We start from the raw sequence: 21,425 nt of genomic DNA, 5'->3' as shown, positions 1-21,425 counted from the left end.
CTTAGCCTATCTTTGACCTACCTGACCTCTGAGATGCTTAAAAGTCTTATGGCATATGATTAGAGCACCCCTACTGTGACAGCCCTGATCCCTTCACTGCAGTAATCCTTCTGAATAAAGTCTCTCCTTACCTCATTCTAGATTTGTTTTTTCTTGACTTTGGACAGACAAAACAATACATGTGTACCACAAACACTTCGTTATCCAATCTGCTGGGTCTTAAGGGAGTGAACACTAATTACTATCCCTTCCCATCCTTAGTTTTGGACCAATGGAGAAGTACAAAGAGAAGCCAGGATCAGGTAGGTAAGAGTTCAAAATGTCAGCCTCATCAATGGATAAATGGATAAAGAAAATGTGGTACATTGGAATACTGTGTGGCCTGAAAAAGGAAGAAAATCTGACATATGCTACCACACAAATGAACCTTGGAGATACGCTAAGTGAAATAAGGTAGTCACAAAAAGATAAATACTGTACAATTCCACTTAATCTCAGTTACCTAAGTTACCTAGTAGTAAAATTCATAGAAAAAGAAGTAGAACAGTGATTGTCAGGAGCTGGGACAAGGGGGAAATGAACTTGTTGATTAATGGATAGAGAGTGTCAGTCTGAAAGACAAAAAAGAGTTCTGGAGATTCCTTGCATAACAATGGGAATATAATTAACAGTACTGAATTGTATACTGAGAAAGGGTCAAGATGGCAAATTTTGTTCCGTGCTTTTCGCCATAAGAAAATATAATTTTTACCAAAGTCAGCCTCATGACTAATACAGCTGACTGGAGAATGGGATGTAGATCTGTGGTCAAATGAGCTTCCTAATACTTTGCTGAATTAAAATAAATTCCTTCAAACTTCAGTCCTTCTTGCAGGACAGGACCTACTATGATATGGTTATTTCAAGGTAAGTCTTTAAGGACAGGCAACTCTGAAAGAAAGAAGGGCTGTGCGGCGCATTAGTAGTTCTTTCTCTCCATCTTACCAAAGGTGCTTTTTCCCAAAGCGAGAGTAAGTAGGAGAGGCCCAAGTCCTCCAAGTTGTCCCTCCTGGGGAATAGACAGATTTCAGAGGATAAGCATTTACTCCTAACCAGTCTGTTAAAAGAAAAACACATTAGAATATAGACTGGGAAGGATTCTTTTTTCTCAAAACAATTTTAGTATTGGTATGCCCTTTTAAAAATATAATTTTGCTAACTTTGGAAGTATTACATTTATAATAATTTGATACACTTAATTTATTAAGTGGCAGAAAGGGGAGAAAATAACAAGGATTATTATGTACAGTTCACTTTTTATAATTACCTTTTTTTGACTTTTTGTCATGTAAGTGTCATTAATACTATCCGTGAAGCTGAACACTTTCAAAATGCTTTTCAATGATATTAATGCAAAAACGAGAGTATAATTTTGTATTATAAAGAATCCATCTAACTTATATGCTTTCATTTGAAAAAGAAAGACATCCCTTTGGGCACAAAAACTTAAAGTTTAGATATAAAAGTCAATTAGATATATTTGGCTCCACATGTAAAAAAAATGTGCAATTCAATTTACTGTAGGGTTGGGACATCTCTGTCTTGTCAACATCTCTATGGAGAAGGTAGGGCAGATTTAATTTTTCTAGGTTATCAGAGAAGAAAACAAGAATATTATGTTAAATTATATGCTTAGTATTATATATCCAGGGATTGAAATAGCTAAATTTAAAACTCCTTTCTTGGGGCACCTAGGTGGCTCAGTCGGTTGAGCATCTGACTTCTGCTCAGGTCATGATCTCACAGTGCGTGAATTTAAGTCCTGCATCGGGCTCTCTGCTGACACTTCAGAGCCTGGATCCTGCTTTGGATTCTGTGTCTCCCTCTCTCTCTGCCCCTCCCTTGCCCATGCTCTGTCTCTCTCTGTTTTTTTTTTTTTTTTTAATTTTTTTTTTTAACATTTATTTATTTTTGAGACAGAGAGAGACAGAGCATGAACAGGGAGGGGCAGAGAGAGAGGGAGACACAGAATCTGAAACAGGCTCTAGGCTCTGAGTGGTCAGCACAGAGCCCGACGCGGGGCTGAACTCACAGACCGCGAGATCATGACCTGAGCCGAAGTCGGACGCTTAACCGACCGAGCCACCCAGGCGCCCCAAGTCTCTCTCTGTTTCTTTCTCTCTCTCTCTCTCTGAAAAAATAAGTAAACATTAAAAAAAATTAAAAAAAATTTTTTTTAATGTTTTTATTTATTTTGACACGGAGGGAGACAGAGCATGAGCAGGGGAGGGGCAGAGAGAGAGGGAGACACAGAATCTGAGGCAGGTTCCAAGCTCTGAGCTGTCAGCACAGAGCCCGATGCAGGGCTCGAACTCAGACTGTGAGATCATGACCTGAACCGAAGTCAGATGCTCAATTGACTGAGCCACCCAGGCTCCCCTAAAAAAATTGTTTTAAATAAATAAAACTCCATTCTTTTCTTTCTGTGTTTTCCAAAGAGAGTATGTTTAAATGTATATCTCTCTCTTTAATTTTATGGTGAAAGGATTACCTTTACAAGTTATGTGCAATCAGATTTTAAAGAAAAAAACCCTTACTTATAGTAAATGTAAATTATACCTCAATTAAAAAATTTATAAAACAGTAGCCCCAGCTTGGTTCAGTTGGTAGAGCATGTGACTCTTGATCTGGGGGTTGTTAAGTCTAAGCACCATGTTGGGTGTAGAGATTTTTTTAAGTTTATTTATTTATTTTTTAGAAAGAGAGAGAGAGAATAAGAAAGCATGAGTGGGGGAGGCACAGAGAGAGGGGGAGAGAGAGAATCCCAAGCAGGCTCCACGCTGTCAGTGCACAGTCTGACATGGGGCTCAATCTCACAAACTGTGAGATCATGACCTGAGCCCAAATCAAGAGTCGTTCTTAACAGACTGAACTACCCAGGTGCCCCAGGTGTAGAAATTTCTTAAAAAATACAATCTTTTAAAAAAGTTTATAAAACATAAAACAAAGCTGGGGAAACATTTCTCTGCAGAAACTTTGGACAAATAAATAAGTACATTGAGAATAAACTGTGATATGACACTCTGAATAAGTAGTACAGACTAAAACACTTTGCATCTTTTAAAAAAAGATAGATACTGTTATGTCAAAAAAACGTATATCCTCTATCAACCGAAAGCACATTTGGTTTGAATAATTTCTACGTCCTCAGAGACATTCTCTCTCTAAGGAATCAATCCATTTAGGAAATTACTTCCTAGAACTTGTACTAAAAAATGAAGAAGGCTTATCTATCACACTTGCTTTGAGGGGAAAATGGTACACTTTAGATAAAACATTATAGTGACCAAAATACTTCCCATCTGTCAACTTTATATTCCTCTCATTTAGTTTCACATCAGGCACTTTGGCAGGATTCATGGGAGGAAAGCAGACAAGAACCTATTTTTACCATTGTTGAAAGCATGCCAATTTGGCAAGGGTGTGGGACAATGGGCACTCTCATACGCAGTAAGAGTATAAATTGGTTCTGCCTTTCTGGAAAGTAATTTGGCAATATAAAAGATATCAAAATTTTAAATACTCATATCTTTTGGCCCAGAAATTCAACTTCTGGGAATTTATCCCAGTGAATGAATTGAACAAATATGTAAAAATATACACAAAGCGCCTTCATGAAGCACTGTTTACAATAAGGATGTTAGAAACTACCTCCATCTTTTATTGTTAGTGGATTGATTGAATACATTATGGTATATCTGTTCAGTGAAGTACTTTATGGTACATAAGAACAATCATATATACTTGTGTTTACTGCTAAGGAAAGGTTATAGGATATTATGTGTAGTCTGGATGAAAAATTTTTTACAGGCATAGGAAAAAGCCTAGAAGGATATTCAGCCAAACAATGTTGTTATCTCTGGGTTCTGTAGTTCAAATGATTTTATTTTTTATTCCTTTTATGTTTTTTGAAATTATATCATGAGCCTGTATCATTTCTTTAGTCCTAAAATACATGTGTTCTGGCTTGAAAAAAAGTTAAAACGTGCCAACTTAAGCAATTGTTTCAGGAGAAAGTACTTGCAAATCATGTATCTGCTCAGGGATTAATACCCAGAATATACAAAGAACCCCTACAACTCAACAACAAAAACACAAACCACTCAATTAAAAAATGGGCAAATGGGGCACCTGGGTGTCTCAGTCGGTTAAGCGTCTGATTTCATTTCAGCTCAGGTCATGATCTTGTGTTTGTGAGTTCAAGCCCTGCGTCGGGCTCTGTGCGGACAGCTCAGAGCCTGGAGCCTGCTTCAGATTCTGTTTCCTCCTCTCTCTGCCCCTCCCATGCTCATGCTCTGTCTCTCTGTTTCTCAATAATAAATATTTTAAAAAATAGGCAAAGGACTTGAGTAGACATTTCTCCAAAGATGATATGTAAATGGACAATAAGCACATAAAAAATGCTCAAAATCACTAATTATTGGGGACATGCAAATCAAACCCACAATGAGATATCACTTCACACCGATTAGAATAACTAATACGAAAATAAAAACAGAAAATAGCAAGTGTGTTGGCAAGCACATGGAAAACTGGAACACTTCTGCTTTGCTGGTGGGAATGTTGCTGTGGAAAACAATACAGTGGTTTCTTAAAAAATTAAATATAGAATTTCCATATAACTTAGCAATTCTGTTTCCAGATAGATACCAAAAGAACTGAAAGCCAGGACTTCAACAGATATTTGCACACCAATGTTCATGGTAGTATTAGTCACAATAGCCAAAAGGTAGAAATAACCCAAATGTTTGTAGACAAAATGATGGGATAATCAAAATGTGATACATACATGTGCGCGCGCACACACACACACACACACACACACCATGGGATGTAATTCAACCTTGTAAAGGAAGGAAATTCTGATGCATGCTACAATGTGGACGAACCTTGAAGACACTGTACTAAATAATATAAGCCAGACAAAAAAGGGCAAATACCATATGCTTCCCCTTATGCGAGCTATATAGAGTGGTTAAAGTCATAGAAAGTAAAGTGTTGGTTGCCAGGGGCTGGGGAGGGTGGAAATGGGAGTTGTTGTTTAATGGGTATAGTGGTGATGGTTGAACTGTGAATGTACTTAATGTCACTGAACTGTACACTTAAAAAATGGTTAAAATGGTAAAGTTTATATTCCATATCATTTCACCACAATAAGAACATTTCTTTTCCCACCTAACACTATCTACTTCTACCATGACTGAGAAAGAACTAACTTGTCAGAAAAATATCTACAGACTCTAGAAAGCAGATAACCCTTCTTCATCTCAATTCATTTCCCTTAGCCAGGCTTGGCCTACATTGGAAGGTATAAGTGACATTAATCCAAATTAAGAGGGATTGAGTTAAACCTCTTCATTTCCTTAAATCCAATTAGGTTTATTTATATGTGACCCTTATTTCTCCAGCTTATACCAGATACCTGAAAGAAAAAGAGAGCTCGTGGGTTGTAACAGGCAGATGTTTATTCCAGACATCTTTTTTTACCTAGCTCTTTCAGCCCACCTGAAATAGTCTGGCTTATAAGTGATTACAGCTCTTCAGGTTCTCAGAAACAGTCTGGCTCTTACCAGTGTTTAATCTTCATCATTAAAGATGGGACTGGGCTAGTAGGAGCCACTACTGCTGTGACCCCAGTCTGTGCCACTTTTCTTAGGCATTTTCAACACCCTCAGCTCCTGGCCTCAAAAGGAGCATGTACCCCTCTCTTCAATCTGATGGTAAGTTTCTGTCCTTTTCAGAGACCATCTCTCCAGAGGTGGGAGCAGCTTTCAACCCTGCTGATGGAAGAACTTAACTCTGGTGGGGGGCTCTCTGTTCCCAAGTCCCCTGTGCTGTGCCTCTCAATGGTGCCACTACGGTGGGCAGACAGTGCTTGGGTTAAGACTGGGTGAGGGTGGAGTGCCGGATCACTACCCACCAGGGTTGGTGCAGGCAGGGCAGGGGGAGCTGGAGCCCCTGCTCAGTCAGACCTGGGCAGGTCAGCATCTTTCTGGTCCTCCTTACAAGCACCTGTGACAGTATCAGATGAGCAATCTACCCTATAGCATTTCCCATTCTGTGGCAACTTCCCTTCCACCACCAAGAGAAAAATAAAACAGAAACAAATGCTGGACATCCTCCTCCGTTTTACTATCCAAAACCCTATTCTTACTTAGTAAACATCACCTTCTCCTCTAGAAAAAGAAGAGTGTTCTTTCTACTGTTATAGGCAGGGGGCCCACACTGCACCAGCCATATCTTTACTGATCAACTCACTGCCCACTGTCTGTGGAACCCAGGAAAACCTATGCAAACAGGTCTTCTGACTGTGTGCCCTGTACCCCATCCTTCCTTAGGCAAATGGGCATATCAAATGCTACTTTGATTCTCAAGGCCAAAGCATACAGGCTCACGGGACTTTAGAGCTGAAAAAGACTTTGGAAAGGGGTGCCTAGGTAGCTCAGTCCACTCAGGTCATGATCTCATGGCTTGTGAGTTCGAGCCCCGTGTCAGGCTCTGTGCTGACAGCTCAGAGCCTGGAGCCTGCTTCAGATTCCTTGTTTCCCATTCTCTCTCTCTCTCTCTCTCTCTCTCTGCCCCTCACTTGCACTCTCTCTCCTTCTCTCAAACATAAATAATAAACATTAAAAAAAAAGACTGAAAAACAGCCAGTCTAGGTGCTTTAGTTTTTGATGAATTTCAAGGACGTTAAGTGATCTGGCCAAGGGGACAGCTATTAGGTATAGAAATCTCTACCATTAAGTCTAGGGATAATTAAGATATCTCACTTTTGTTGTTTTTTTTCAATCACTGCTTTAAGTATTATGAGGGGAGAAGTGAGAAGAGAAAAACAATCTTAAATTGGTCATTCTTGGTAGTTGTTCACAACTTGGATGTAAGGTTTTTGCGGTAAAGGAAGTTGAAATTCATGACTAAAATGAGTAATTTTTAAAAAGTCAATATTTGCTTAATATTCTCCCATCCTCGTGGACATTTAAGAGTTTGCAGAATTCGGCATATACCGAATCAGCTGCGTGGACAGAGTGGTTAAGAACTATAAATGATACAACAAAAGAGCTAGTTGAAAAATAATTTCTGAAAATACAGTCACAAAATTAGGCATGTATACACACACACACATACCCACAGAGTATGTTTTTAATCTGAGCTTTGGAAAATTGGGTCCAATTTGCTTTTGGAAAAGGCCCTATTCTTTGTGACTGAGCCACTCCTAATTCATTGGAATGGTCTTTCTAACCATCTTTTACAGCTTGTATCAAGACGTAACAAGCTTGAGGTTCTGCTGGTGGCCACATGAAGTTGGTGAGATGGAGAAGGCTTAAGATCTGCCTATCAAGGTTGGACAGCAAGATGGACCTGGCTACTAAGGTTGACTCCAGAAACCTAGGTAGTTGGGACAGACAGAACTACTGATGCAGTTTCCAAAGGACACAATCATTCAAATTCCAGAAGTAGTGACCAATGGACTTTCAATAAAGCAGGCTGGGCACAGTTACAGGAAATTCAGGAGGTACTTACCACTCATGACTCAGTCTAAAGGGGAAGTAGGGGCAAGGGTTAGAAGGATAGGGAAGGGCTTAAGTCTGGAATAATTTGAGTATAGAGATCAATACAAAGCTGACCTTACCATAGGCAGGGAGAGGGAGGAGACGGTAACATAACCATATTCATTCAGAGCTCATCCCTGTAAACACCCTAACTCCAGTTAAGAACATGAATACCTGGGGGCTAATTAGCCACAGGCACTATCATTCAGTTGGAAGAACTCACATTTTCAGGACTCCTGTATGCTTTTCATATATATCACACACACACACACACACACACACACACACACACACACACACACAGACAGAGACAGAGATTTATTGCAAGGAAGTGGCTTATGTGATTGTGGGGGCTAGGTGAGCAAGTCCAGAATCTGCAGGAGAGGCCATCAGGAAAGGCAGGCTGGAAACTCTCAGGAAGGAGTTGACATTTGACTTCACAGACAGCATTTCTTCTTCCTTGGGAAAAACCTCAATTCTGTTCTTAGGCTTTCCACTGATTGGTTCAGTCTCTCCAAGATTATGGAAGATAATCTCCTTTCCTTAAAGTCAAATAGTTGTAGATGTTCATCACATCTACAAAATATCTTTACAGCAACACCCAGATTAGTGTCTGATTGGACAACTACATATTGTATATAGCCCAGTCAAGCTGACAAATAAAAGTGACCATTACACCAGTGTGGTATCAGTGAGTATCTCACGTATCTGTAGATGGGGAATCTGAGCCCTTGAGAGGTAATAACTTTATCCTAGAAAATAGGCTATGGGTTTTTTTGCATTATATCATCCTTCCCAGAGGGATACAAATGTATTCCACTCACCTATCTGATTAACATTCCTAAGATCTAAAAATGTGGGAGAGATAAAACCAAAAACATATTGCCTGTCTTGAAGATTTGCAAATCTGAAAACAGGTGAGACTGAGCCTTCTGGTGAAGGACTCAGTGGGGTCAGTCGTGGAAACTATGTAGGGCAGAGGTTAGGGGAGGTTGTATAACCTCATAAAAAAAGGAAGGACTTTGGAATCAGACACGCCTGGGTTTGAATTATAGCTTTACTACTTTGCAAATGCTGACTTGAAGCAAAGTGCTACTTAAAAAAAAATCCATTTCTTGAGGTATCATTTGCATATGATATAATTTAAGTGTATATGTCAAAGACTTTTAATAAATTTATACACATGTGTAATCATACACATGATCAAGATATAGAAGAAGTTCCCTGTACCCCTGCTCAGTCATTTGCCCCTCCTCACTAGTCCAAGGCAACCAATGACCTGCTTTTCTGTCACTATGTATGAATTCATTCATTTTAAACTAATATTTATTGAGAACTTACTATGTGTCAAGCATAGTCCGGGGCACTGGGATATGGTAGTAAATAAAACAGACAAAAATAGCAACGATGATGTAGACAGAAAAAGAAAGCAAACAAAAATATATTAGGGAAATATGTGTAGATCATGTGGTAATTTCCACAGATGAAAATACAGAAAGTAATTGGGGCACATGCTGCTCTTTTCAGGAAGGTAGCCCGGGATCACATCCCTAGGAAGTTGAGTCATGAGCAAAGAGCTGATCGAAGTAAGGGCATGAGCAATGTGGATATCAGGACAAGAATGGTCTAGGTAGAAAGAACAACAAGCGCAATGGCCCACTGGTGAGTGTTGCTGGAATGTTTGAGAAACTGCAAAGAATCCAGTGTGGTTGGAGGGGAAGGGACAGAGACAGAAAGCAGCAAAAGGTAAGAGAAGTAAAGAGGTCCAGGTAGGATCGGGCCCATAGCCCACTGTGAAAACTTTGACTTTTTATCTTAGTGTAATTGGGAGCCATTGCAGGGTTTTGAGCAGAGGATTTGACATATTTAAAGGATCACTCTGGCTGTTGTGTTGGAAACGGACTGTAGAGGCCAAGGGCAGAATTAGTGTCATGTGCCTGGTACATAGTAGATGTTCAATAAGTTTTAGCTATTTGGAGGTTATTGATTTCTTAGCGCAAATGAGGCTGTGACCTCTTTTTGTGTGTTTCTTGTTTCTGTAGAGTGCAAATACAAATCCATTCATTTACTCAACAAATACTTGTGAAGCATGACTATCTGGAGTGCTGGGGAATAAATGTTGAGTTAAAAAAAGATAAGATTGCAAATTCATAGAAAGAGAAAGTAGAATGATACTGGGATGGGGGAGGGGAAAATAGAAAGTTGTGCTTAATGTGCACAGAGTTTCACTTTCACAAAATGAAAAAGGTCTGGAAATCGTTTGCACAACGTGAATATACTTTACTGAGCTGTACCCTTGAAACTGGTCAAGATGGTAAATTTTATGTTATGTGTTTTTTACCACAATTAAAATTAATTTTTTTTTTCAAAGTTTATTTATTTGAGAGAGGGAGGGAGAGGATAAGCAGAGGAGGGGCAGAGAGAGAGGGGAGAGAAAATCCCAAACAGTCTTCATGCTGTCAGGGCAGAGCCTGACATGGGACTCTATAGCATGAACCATGAGATCATGACCTAAGCTGAAATCAACAGTCAGATGCTCAACGAAATGACTCACTCAGGAGCCCCTAAAAATTAAAAAAAAACCAAAAGATTTAGGGGCACCTGAGAGACTTAGTCGGTTGACAGTCCAACTTCAGCTCAGGTCCTGATCTTGTGGTTCGTGAGTTTGAGCCCCGCACCCGCCTGTCTGCTGTCAGCACAGAGCCTGCTTCAGAAACTCTGTCTGCCCCCCTCCACCCCTCCCCTGGGCTCTCTCTCTCTCCCTCTCAAAAATAAACATTAAAAAATATATATAAAGAAATGTTAGGAAGGAATAAGTAGTTATGATGAAAACAATAATGGTGATGTACTGTGTCTGAAGGGCTACTTTAAATGAAAAAAATTAAGACCAGTAAACAAAAGAAAGCATGACCGTATTTATGTAAAGATGTATTTAGGTGTCTGTTGCCTGACTAGACAAACAATATTCTAAACAGTATGAAGTCTTACATCTTTATCCCCTAGGATGTGGAATCAACTATACAGTGAAAAAAAGAGCCATTTCTTTTTGTCCTACTAAAAATAGATGTGTGCTGTGTACATATGTGTGTATAACTTAGGTATGGATATATGCACATACACACATCATATATGCTTGTGTGCATGCATGTGTATGCATATGTGCATGCCACATTAAACAGAGAAGTGTCTGGTTGCTTATCCAGCTTATTTACCATCCAGGTAACAAGATGACTTTCATTTCATTTGTATTCTTTTCTGTATTGTTTTAATTTTTAAAGTAATAGCATGTCACATTTTCCCTAAAACAATAAAGCTATTTTAAAAATGAAAGCCACAACAACTCTACAGGACAGTTCTGGTATACAAGTTGGTAAATGTGAAGTGCTTGGAACATGTCTAGAACATAGTAAGTGTTAGTAAGTATTGGCTGTTATTATTCTGCTTGTTACTGTGTCACCTGTTAGGCCCTGCTCTAAGTATTTTACATGTATTTTCTACCTTAACCCTTATAGATACTATAAATGTTGAGATACAGACAGGTTATGACAAAGATGACACAATTTTTAAGTAATGAGCCCGTATTTTACAGACAAAGATCTTTTAACTCCTTTAACATAAATGGCTATTTATTTATTATTATTATTTTAATGTTTATTTTTGAGACAGAGAGAGAGCATGAGTGGGTGGGGGGAGGCGGGGGCAGAGAGAAAGGGAGACAGAGAATCAAAGCAAGCTCCAGGCTCTGAGCTGTCGGCACAGAGCCAATGTGGGGCTCAAACCCACAAACCATGAGATCATGACCTGAGCTGAAGTCGGACGCTTACCCGACTGAGCCACCCAGGTGCCCCATAAATGGCTATTTAAAATGCCTCGAACTTGTACTCAAGTAAAACTCATTGCTGAGGATATTCTCAACTGACAGTATAAATATATAACTGCTTTATGTGATTCAAAAGAATGACATAGAAATTTTCATGTTTCTGAAGTATCAAATGAGTCAAATAACTACATTCTAAGACATACATAATTTACATAGTGAACTAAAATATGTATCTCAAACTTCATAGTAAAATTACTAATAATAGTACCAGTTTGCCCTTGAATAGCAATTTATAGTTTGCAAAGCACAATCACATACATTGGCTCATCTTGAGCTCCAAAACCACTCATTGGAGTGGTAGGGCAGGCCAGATGTTAATACCATCACTTACAGCTGAGGAAGCTGAATCATATATGTATGCTTCACTTAGAATGCCTTTGGCCACAAGGAACAAAAACCCAATTCCAAATGGTTTAAACAACACAGATCTATACTAGCTCACTTTCTTGGATGCCCAGATGGACTTCAGACTTGACACAATCTAGCTGCACTGACTATTTCTTTATAATTCTCTTGATTCTGTCCCATAAGGGCTGGCTTCATCTGGAGCCTCGTGCAGGTCTAGGTCCCAATGCTACACATGATGATGCCAGAGGAGAACAATGTTTTTTTCTGTAACTTTGTCTTGAAAACTAGGAAACCATCCTCCAAAGTCCTTAGCAAATTTTCCCTCACTTATCATGGGCCCAAAGGAATTCATATGCCCACCCCTGAGTCAATTATTGGCAAAGGCCATGGACTTACCCTTAGATGAATCAAGATACTTGATGAAAATGTGGGCTCTGTTGGGAAGGAAGAAAAGTGGCAATGGTAATGAGCACTGGTTGAGTACTACAGTCGGGGAAGGAGCAGTCAGGAATCAAAGCCACCTCTCTTAGGTTAAGTGCTGGGGCCAGGAGTACCAATGAGGTCATGAGAACAAGACTCAGGCCCTCTAACTTTCATATTTTTCATATAACAACCTCAACTTGATCTTCATTGGATTAGAATGCTCATTTTTGGCTTTGGTGGCGACACCCAAGGGGCATCTTTAAAATATTTGAATGGGGGAATTATCAACGCCTGGATTTTGCAAGATTGAAGTTGGATGGACTGGTAAAAACTTGGTTTTGAAAGCCACCTTTTGATAAACGCCTCAGAAGCATTATACTTGTTTTTTTAACTAAAAGTTTTTCAAGGAATAAAAAAGAAAGCTTTAAAAAGGTTTGTACTGGATTTTTGAAGAAAAAACGATTGCACTTATAGTTGAAAGTATCTCTCCCAGATCCCATTCTTTTTCCCTCACCAGAGGAAATCCTATTCTGGATTTGGTGTCCATTTTCATGTAGATATTTTTGTGCTTTTACTACTGTGTATAGATCCAAGATAAATAGTATTGTTTTAAAAATACACACACACACACACACACACACACACACACACACACACACACTTTATAAAAATACTAACCTCAACATATCTTTCTGCAGTGGGATTTTGCATTTGATATTTTTTTTAAGTGATACCTATAATAATAGATGTAGCTTTAGTTCACTCATTCTGACTGAAATATAGCCTGTTATTCAAATCTGCCCCAAAGTATCATCTACTCTTCTGTTGGTGGATATTTTCATGGTTTCAACTGTTTCATGATTCCAAACAAAGCTCTTGTGAGCATTCTAGTAGATATCTCATGCTATTCAGAAGAGCTTGTCTGGTACGTATCCTGGAATTTTTGGACATGTTTATCTTCAGCCTTAATACATCTTGTCATATGGCCCCCAATCCGATGGCTGTGAGGTGGAATTACACTGCTGGCTTCAGAAGTATAGTAACTTCTTTTTTCCCTTGTTTCCTATGCATTTGAAACTCTCTAGTTTCTTAATTTTATCCTATTTTCTTCATTGAAAATTTGTTTTCTTTCCTCCATCATGGAAAATTGTAGCGCCTATTATGAGTCTTTTCATTTTGATATGTCTTATTTCAGTTAGCCTTTTTTTCCTTTGGAAATATATTTTATTATTTATTGGACACCATGAAATGACAATGAAAGAAATAAACACACACATCCAGATACTTGACATTTTCTCTCCAAACTGTTGAGATCAAATCATTTTTCTTGATAATTTCTGGCTCACTTGACTATACAATGTGATCAGAATTTGTGTATTTTCTATGGAGAATGGAATAAATATATCCCTCTTTCTTCTCACTGGAGAAATCCTCAAATCACAAGATTTAAGAATAGCACTGATAACCAATTAGTTTAATTAGTATTTGGCAGCTCTGTTTAGCAGAATCTTTGGACGTGCACCTGGCTTATAGAGATGGTGCTACTGAATGATGCCACTTTAGCATCCGAAAGCATTGCTCTATTTTTACACAGTGTCTACCTAAGAGATTCAGCTGCACTTGGATATGCTTACAGCAAGCTCCCAGAAGACTTTCCCTGGGTTTGGGGGAAGAAGTAACGTCAGTAAGTCAAAATTTACACCCTATTGTCCTAGGAAATGCAAAGCCAACCTAATAAACAAACATGAGATCATATTTCTATTTTGGTTGAGGGTAGGGGGAACACTTAATCCTGAGCAGCATGAGAGAGAGACAAGAGGAAATGAAACACACACTGATTGAGATTGTGCTGTCTTCTCTTGCAGTTTGCAAAACTCAGATGGGAAAGGAATAAGCATTTACTTCTCTCAGTTTCCATGCTTACCTTTTAAGTGTCTCAGCATCAAAGAAACACCTGCCCTGAAACTGTATTTTCTTTACCCAAAGAATCTGGTGTAAGTGAGAATGTTGTATGAGAGGGTGGAGGGGCAGGGTGAGCTGTGTGGGCACAGAGAAGGATTCAAGATAAAAATCAAGATAAAAAGGATAATTTCCAAGACTTGAGAAACATGCTTCTGATGGGGGGAGAGTTGGTTACATTGGCTATAGGTTCCTAGAGAGTTAACCCACACCATTTATCCTTATTGATTAGGCTGTTTAGAAATGTTAGAGATGGTTGTCAAGTTTGCCAAACAGCTCCTTTTATTGCTTCCTCTAGAGTCTCAAGATGACATCTAGATTCTTCTGGCATGCACAGTAAAGGTCAACTCAGGTAATGTTCCATTAAAACAAGACTACAAAAATTGCCATAAATAAGAGGTAATATGGAAGGTTTTAGGAGGTTTTTTTTGTAATTTATTTTTAAGTAATGTCTGTACCCAGCATAGGGCTCGAACTCACAACACTGAGATCAAGAGATCAAGCAGGCAACTGAGCTAGCCAGGCACCCCTAGGAATTTTCTTCTAACTTCATACCTTTTTATTTTAAATTTTTAAAACATGTTTATTTATTTTTTAGAGGGGAGGAGGGGCAGAGAAAGAGAGGAAGACAGAGAATCCGAAGCAGGCTCCAGACTCTGAGCTGTCAGCACAGAGCCCAACACAGGGCTCAAACTCACAGACCTGAGATCATGACATGAGCCGAAGTCAAACACCTAAATCACTGAGCCATCCAGGTGCCCCCATACCTTTTTATTATTAAAGGTTGGTAAGACCTGAAATTTGTTGGAAGTAATTAGATATTTTCTTATATTACTTTTGAAAAGCAAAGCTTCCCCTACTTATCTTGAATTAAAATAATAATTTGTTAATCAAGTATATCTTGAAGCCACTTTCTTCTCTGAAATATTAGTGTCCCCCTCTCTTTTGAGTCCTGAAATTGTTCACAGCCAGCACTTCCTGCTGTCAGGTTCTTGTCTCTGCATTCTGACACTGATGTTCCAGCAGTTACCTTCTGACAGGCACCCTCAACCAGCCTCCTACCAACCTCTGTCATTATTGTCTCCAGTACCAGAAACCTCTGTGTTCCTAAGTGGCACTTCTGCCTCACCCTCTCCTGGCTATGAGAACCCTTCCAGCTACTGGATCAGTGACCTTAACCTGAGAGCGCCAGTGTGTTCAGGGGGAGAGAAGTGTATCCTGAGCACATGATCCATTTTCTGATGTGATGATTTCATTTCTATTATCCCAAAGGAATGCAACAGGCGTACTGACATTTTGTCTACTGGCACCACAGACAAAAGTGTGTTGCTGTACTAACATGCCCAGCTAAATTTGGATACGGTCCTGAGAATTTTATTAGGTAAACGGAGGAACTAATCGGGTCTCTGTAGATGTTAACACAACTCTACACTACCTTTATAAAAGAAGTTGGCTTTAACTAGCAGAAAGTTAAATTAGGATTCAAAACATTAAATAGTGCTTAGTGGATGTTCCACCTTAACCTTGAACTTCAGTAGATAGAGGTCAACCAGGTAGCAGTCTGGCTTTGTGGAACAAGTATTTAATCTTACTTGAAATTTGGATGATAAGTTAGGAAAGAAGCCAAATCTTCGAGGGCTCTTAGGCATTCTGCAGACATTTTTAAAAGGCATTTACTTCTAAGGGTGGTTGAATATAATTTGCCCCTCTTCTAGTCCTTCCAAATCTCTTCTTTAGCATGTAGCCATGACAATATTGACTGTTCTTAAAATGGGATATTGTGAGAAAAGCCCTCCAAGCCTTCACGGCCTCACTAGCTGTTTTCTGCCTCAGACCTCTGTTGTGCTCCTAATGGGATTTGGAGATATTTGCTTAGAATCTTCCATTCATCTAATTAGTCTTTTGGGAGAAAGACAGATGAAAGACAGGGAAGGCAGGAGAGAAAGCAATGCTTCATAGGCCTGGTTAGACCACAGGATGTAGCTTATCTACCAAAGAATGAGTGACATGAAACTCATTACACAGAAGGATTGAGCTCTGTGAATTTGGAGGTTCTGTCTTCATTTACAGAAGTCACCATTCAACTACTCCTATTTCCCTATCCTTAACTACGGTGGAATTTAAAAAGGAAATGCAAAGTTGGGGCTTCAGAAAAATTTCCCTCATCAGGGGCCCCCCAAACAAAGAAACCTACTGGGGTATAAAAGGGATTGATAGATGAAGTCTGAGAAATTTCTCTCTTGCCACCTGATCCCAGTTGGAAATTCACTGGCTAACTGTGCTGCTGACTGAACAAAACAGAGGATAATAGCCTCTGGTTGAAGATTTTATAATTGAAGCTGAGGCAGAGTGGGCCATGTGCGTGTTCAGAACAGTGATTGCATTGTGGATGACAACACAAGTCCCACTTGTCAGTCACACAAATGTTTAAGACTGTAGAAAGGCATCTGATTTGGGACGGGGATGACAAAATGGATCTTTTGGTTTTCCCCACTTAGCCCTGAACACAAAAGACTGATGACTGCTTTGTTCTGGAATAAAGTCTTACATTCCTTATAGGACCTATCCAATCATTAATAGAGAAAGAAAATTCCTGTCTGGAATTACTCCTACCACTTTCTGAAAGAAGCCAACTTTTAGTCTCATCACCCAGTGGGGGAAAGCAGTATGAACCAGATTTTTTTTTTGTTTTTTTACCAATCATCACTTTTCCTTATTCATTTTTAGTGACTGCCTCAATGTTAAACAACTGTACTAAACAGTATTAAGACACATAGCTCTAATTTGATAATACCTGGCAATACTTAAAATGCCTCTTCCCGTTGAACCAGGAACTACACTTCTAGGAATTTGTTTACTAGATAAACTGACAGATGTGTAAAACTATATATTTGGAAAGATAATCTTGGCAGCATTGTTTGTAATGTCCAAAGAGTGAAAATGACCTAAAAGCTCACTGACAACAAATTGATTAAATAAATTATAGTACATTTACACAGGGAAATGGGATAGAAGCTTAAAGTCCAGTTCCAGTCCTCATGAAACTTGGAACTTGGAAGTTTTTTAGTCTTTCATTGATCCGCTTAATTAATTGCTATCCTTAGTAAGGGAAGTTGTAAATAATGGGCAGTAAAGGAATGAAGAGTTGGGTGCTTTTTCCTCAGCTCTTATTAGTAGCAATGGAAAACTAACACTGATGGGAGAAGGAAGTAAGGAATCTTAATGAATTCTGGACCATCTCTAAATAGCTTGATGGGTCATCTTAACAGCCTATTTTCAGATTTATAGGATGTACCAGTGCCTCTTGGGTGTATCATACTTATCAGGTTAAAAGGAGTCCCGTGTGAGTCCTCTAAGGGCTAGGGGTTTATAACCATTTGATCACAATGCATAGATAGGGTTAAAGGGAATATTTTCACCTCTTTCTTGTTAAGTCCTTTAATCACAGGGCCTGAGAACCTGGATATAAGACAGATGGAAGGGCACCATTTAGTCCCACTGCTGACAGGCTGAAAAAAGAGAAAATCAACCATTTTGTTAGAAATGTCTGTGGTGGCAGGTGGCATGGTAATCATAAAATTTGGTGACACAAAAGTCAAATTGTACAATGGAGTCAACCATTGTCAGGAAACACAACAAGAAGGCTTTTTAAACATACCTTTCTTCTATAATTTATCTCCACTTATTTCCTTTTCTCACTATATTTAAGCAATATGAGCTCAGGAGTTTTTGTCATTTTTTGTATCCGCAGTGCCTAACACAGTGCCTGATACATAATGGGCATTTTACAGTCTTCAAAATGAATTAAAAAACAACAGTTTGAAAGCAAATTGTTTAAGATTGTTCTTAAATTTTTCTGATTAATGCTAAGGATACTTTTCCCAGAAAAAATACACATATCCATGTACGTAAAAACTTAAATATATTTTCTGGACAACCATGGACGTCTACTTTCACTCTTCTTTTCATAGATTTTCTAGGGAACCAGAGATTGTAGATTAAGAAATTCCTAGGTTTAGAGTACATAATCACAGAGAAAAGTGGAGGAATCTTCAGAAATATTTTCCATTCTCCAATTTTTCTTTTACAAAATGCATGTTTCTTTCATCTAATTCATAGAGAAACTCTTTCAGTCTCTAAAGATAAGGGCCTCTTCATGTAGAAAGTGTAAAAAAAATTTTACCTATGTAGATTCATATCATCTACATAGATAAATCCATCCTTATAGCAGAAGGTAATTTCAAAGAAGATATGTTTATTTAACATACACTTAGGGACTATTCACCATGAGTCAAAGGACTGTAGAGGACAGGGGCTATGGGGCTATAAACAATGACTCAGAAATCATAATATGGTGGAGCACATGTATAATAAACTGGGTACTTGAGTTTGATTTTGGCGTCTGGGTATGTTTGATGAAGATAGTGATGGGTGGAACGGGCAGAGAACAACTATAAATTCTGTAAAGGAAGAAAATGCAACTGCAAGAATCCCTAGCTTTATTATGGTCATACACAACTAACCTCTCATCCTGTTACCAGATTACCCATAAGGAGTCTGATAATGACCTCTGGATAAGCACTGACTAATTACGGAAGAGGAATAAGGCAATATAAACTATAAATGCTTAAATCAGATATCTGCCGTATGGGCAGTTGCAATCATCTACATACCATTTGTAAGATCCAGTGTGTAAACGTTTCTTTCACCCGAGTGATGTTTTTCTGATGAACATTATACATTTGTTGCATCTTAAACTTTGGGGAGACGTCAAAGCTGATCTGGTATGAATGTCTACTCAAAGGAGGAATGCCTGCTGTAACACTCCTGGTAGCCACAAGCTTTGCTTTGATCTTCATTAACAGCAGCAGAATATATTTCAGTCAACAATAATTATTATAAACAACTTCCTCATGTTGAATTAAAACCTCTTTGTATTTTCCAACCATTTTTCTAAGCTTTGGTTTCTGGAGATGTAGAATAACCTATCCTCTCTGCCATACCTTAAGTATTTGAATACAGCTTTCATTTGTATTGCTGAATTCATCTTCAGGAAGGCTGAAATTCCCTTTCTTCAATGTATTCCTCTTGAGAAGTCATCACCTGCCTGTCCCTACTCTTTCAAACACTGTAATACTTGGTCAAAATCTGCTTAAAATGTGACACCTAGAACAGAACACGATATTCTAGCTGTGAATGATCTTAGCACATCTGGGTCCAGAGGAATTCTTTTGATCTGGACACAACCATCCATCAACACACTCTTATAGGCTTTCATTCTTACTTTCTGTACCCCTCCCAGGTGTGCTGTACTGTGTGGGCTTATATTGGAATTTGGTCAAATAAAACTGTCATGTCTTTTTTTTTTTATTATTAAAAAAAATTTTTTTTAATGTTTATTTTTGAGAGAGACAGAGACAGAATGTGAGTGGGTTAGGGGCAGAGAGAGGGAGACATAGAATCCGAAACAGGTTCCAGGCTCTGAGCTGTCAGCACAGAGCCCGATGCAGGGCTCGAACCCACGAGCTGTGAGATCATGACCTGAGCTGAAGTTGCACGCTCAACCAACTGAGCCACCTAGGTGCCCCAAATTGTCATGTCTTTTTTTTTTCTGAGTACCATCAAGTCAGGTTTCCCCTCTGTTTACCTTGGCAATGGAATGTGTCTAATTTTGTCTTAAATTTGCCTCGGCATGGAAATAATTTTATTTATTTTATTTTATTTTTTTTGTTTTTTAATGTTTTTATTTACTTTTGAGATAGAGAGAGACAGCATGAGCAGGGGAGGGATAGAGAGAGAGGGCGACACAGAATCCAAAGCAGGCTCCAGACTCAGCTCAGAGCCTGACGCGGGGCTCGAACTCACAGAGTGTGAGATCATGACCTGAGCTGAAGGTGGACGCTTAACCGACTGAGCCACCCAGGCGCCCCAACATGGAAATAATTTTAAATCTTAATGATAATATTTTCAACGACTGCAGTTCTGTTATCTGTAAATTTGATAATACCTTCTATGGAATTTCTTGTGTCTTCATCCAAAGGATTGGAAATTTTCTTTGGTTTAGTGTGAATCATTATTCAGCTCTCTTAGGTTGTTTCAATAGCTAGGAATCCACCTCACTAACAATTATCTATCTGAGCCACAAAGATTTCAATAGAGATGCCAGGTTTCTTGCCAGATTCAGCGAACATGGTACCTTAAAACCAGTCTAAGCCATACAGTGTCTCCAACAACAGATGCTAGGGACATTCTGTCATCACAGTAAAATTTTAGGTGAGCCTCCAAGCTCTATGAAGTAAGCAGCCAGAATGGATGCCAGGTCATGTGAGCAGAAACAAGAGAGCCTGTGTCATATTCACCATTTACCTTTTCTTGTACATACACAGTGGTCCAGATGCACGGGATCTATATTTTATTAGGAAAGACTACAAGGTAAATTCAACCAAATAAAAGCTCAAGAATCACTCACTGGAGAGGGATGTATGAGGGGTTCTGTTCACTGGCCCAGTTTTTCAAGATTTTTTTCAGACAAAGTCTCCATGGCATTATTGTGGGTGTGTTAGAAAAGGCTACACTGATCTAGTATTCAGATTTTATAACCTTTACCTTTTGCCCTGATACAGTTGGGACTAGATGAATCACTTAGGTGGCTCTGTTTCCGGTGCAAGTTTCTGAAAAAGACAATTGAAAAAGTAAATGTTGCACATTGACTGGTTTTCAAAGAAAATGAAAGCATGTCTTTTTTTTTTTTCCCCTTTTATTCCCACCAAACTCTTGTAAGAGAAGGCATATTCAATTTTGAAGGGCTATCCAATTTCAGATGGGAGATCTGTAACTATAATAATGTTGCATTGAGAGAAGAAGGAAGCCTTGGTCACTGCATCTATTTAGATGATATATGGTTTCTCTTTTTACACTTTTAGGGGCTCAGTTAACCACCTCTAAACCGAATTTGGGGGATCAGTGTTTTAATCCAATTCCCTCAGAGCATGGAAAATTCTTCCTGTGCATGAACGCAAAGGAAAAAATGAATAATGGTCATAAACAAACCAGCTGATCCACCAAACAGACAGGATTGTTATACACATTAATTCATATACAAAGGCTAAAGGCAAAATGGGAAATAAATCATTTCCTATTACTTAAGGAAAGTACAAGCATAAAATCATATCATTTAAAAATTAAAAAAAATATTTTCTCTATTTTGGCCTCGTATACAATGCAGT

At 38.7% G+C, this 21,425-nt stretch overlaps 1 protein-coding gene across 4 annotated transcripts in view; it reads right to left on the bottom strand.

The window, feature by feature from the left end:
• Nucleotides 1-1,063: 1,063 nt before the first annotated feature.
• NLN (neurolysin) overlaps nt 1,064-21,425 on the bottom strand; it is a 122,908-nt gene continuing 102,546 nt past the window's right edge. Inside the window, exons 14-17 of one of the 4 annotated variants that reach the window (XR_006218125.1) lie at nt 20,806-20,870; nt 17,619-17,708; nt 12,214-12,251; nt 1,064-1,096 (exon numbers count right to left, since the gene is read on the bottom strand). Coding sequence is in view for 1 of the 4 variants with exons in the window: in XM_042987653.1 (XP_042843587.1) it covers nt 20,842-20,870 (29 nt within the window). In the remaining 3 variants the exon portion in view is untranslated. Of the gene's footprint in view, nt 1,097-8,092; nt 8,132-12,213; nt 12,252-17,618; nt 17,709-20,709; nt 20,871-21,425 lie in introns of those variants that run through there. The other 3 variants (XR_006218123.1, XM_042987653.1, XR_006218122.1) reach the window with 3 other exon arrangements.

This window comes from Panthera tigris, chromosome A1 (assembly GCF_018350195.1).
Source record: "Panthera tigris isolate Pti1 chromosome A1, P.tigris_Pti1_mat1.1, whole genome shotgun sequence".
In the NCBI taxonomy this organism is placed as follows: domain Eukaryota; kingdom Metazoa; phylum Chordata; class Mammalia; order Carnivora; family Felidae; genus Panthera; species Panthera tigris.
The sequence above is the reverse complement of the archived record's forward strand: the minus strand, read 5'-3'. Positions and strand labels throughout refer to the sequence as shown.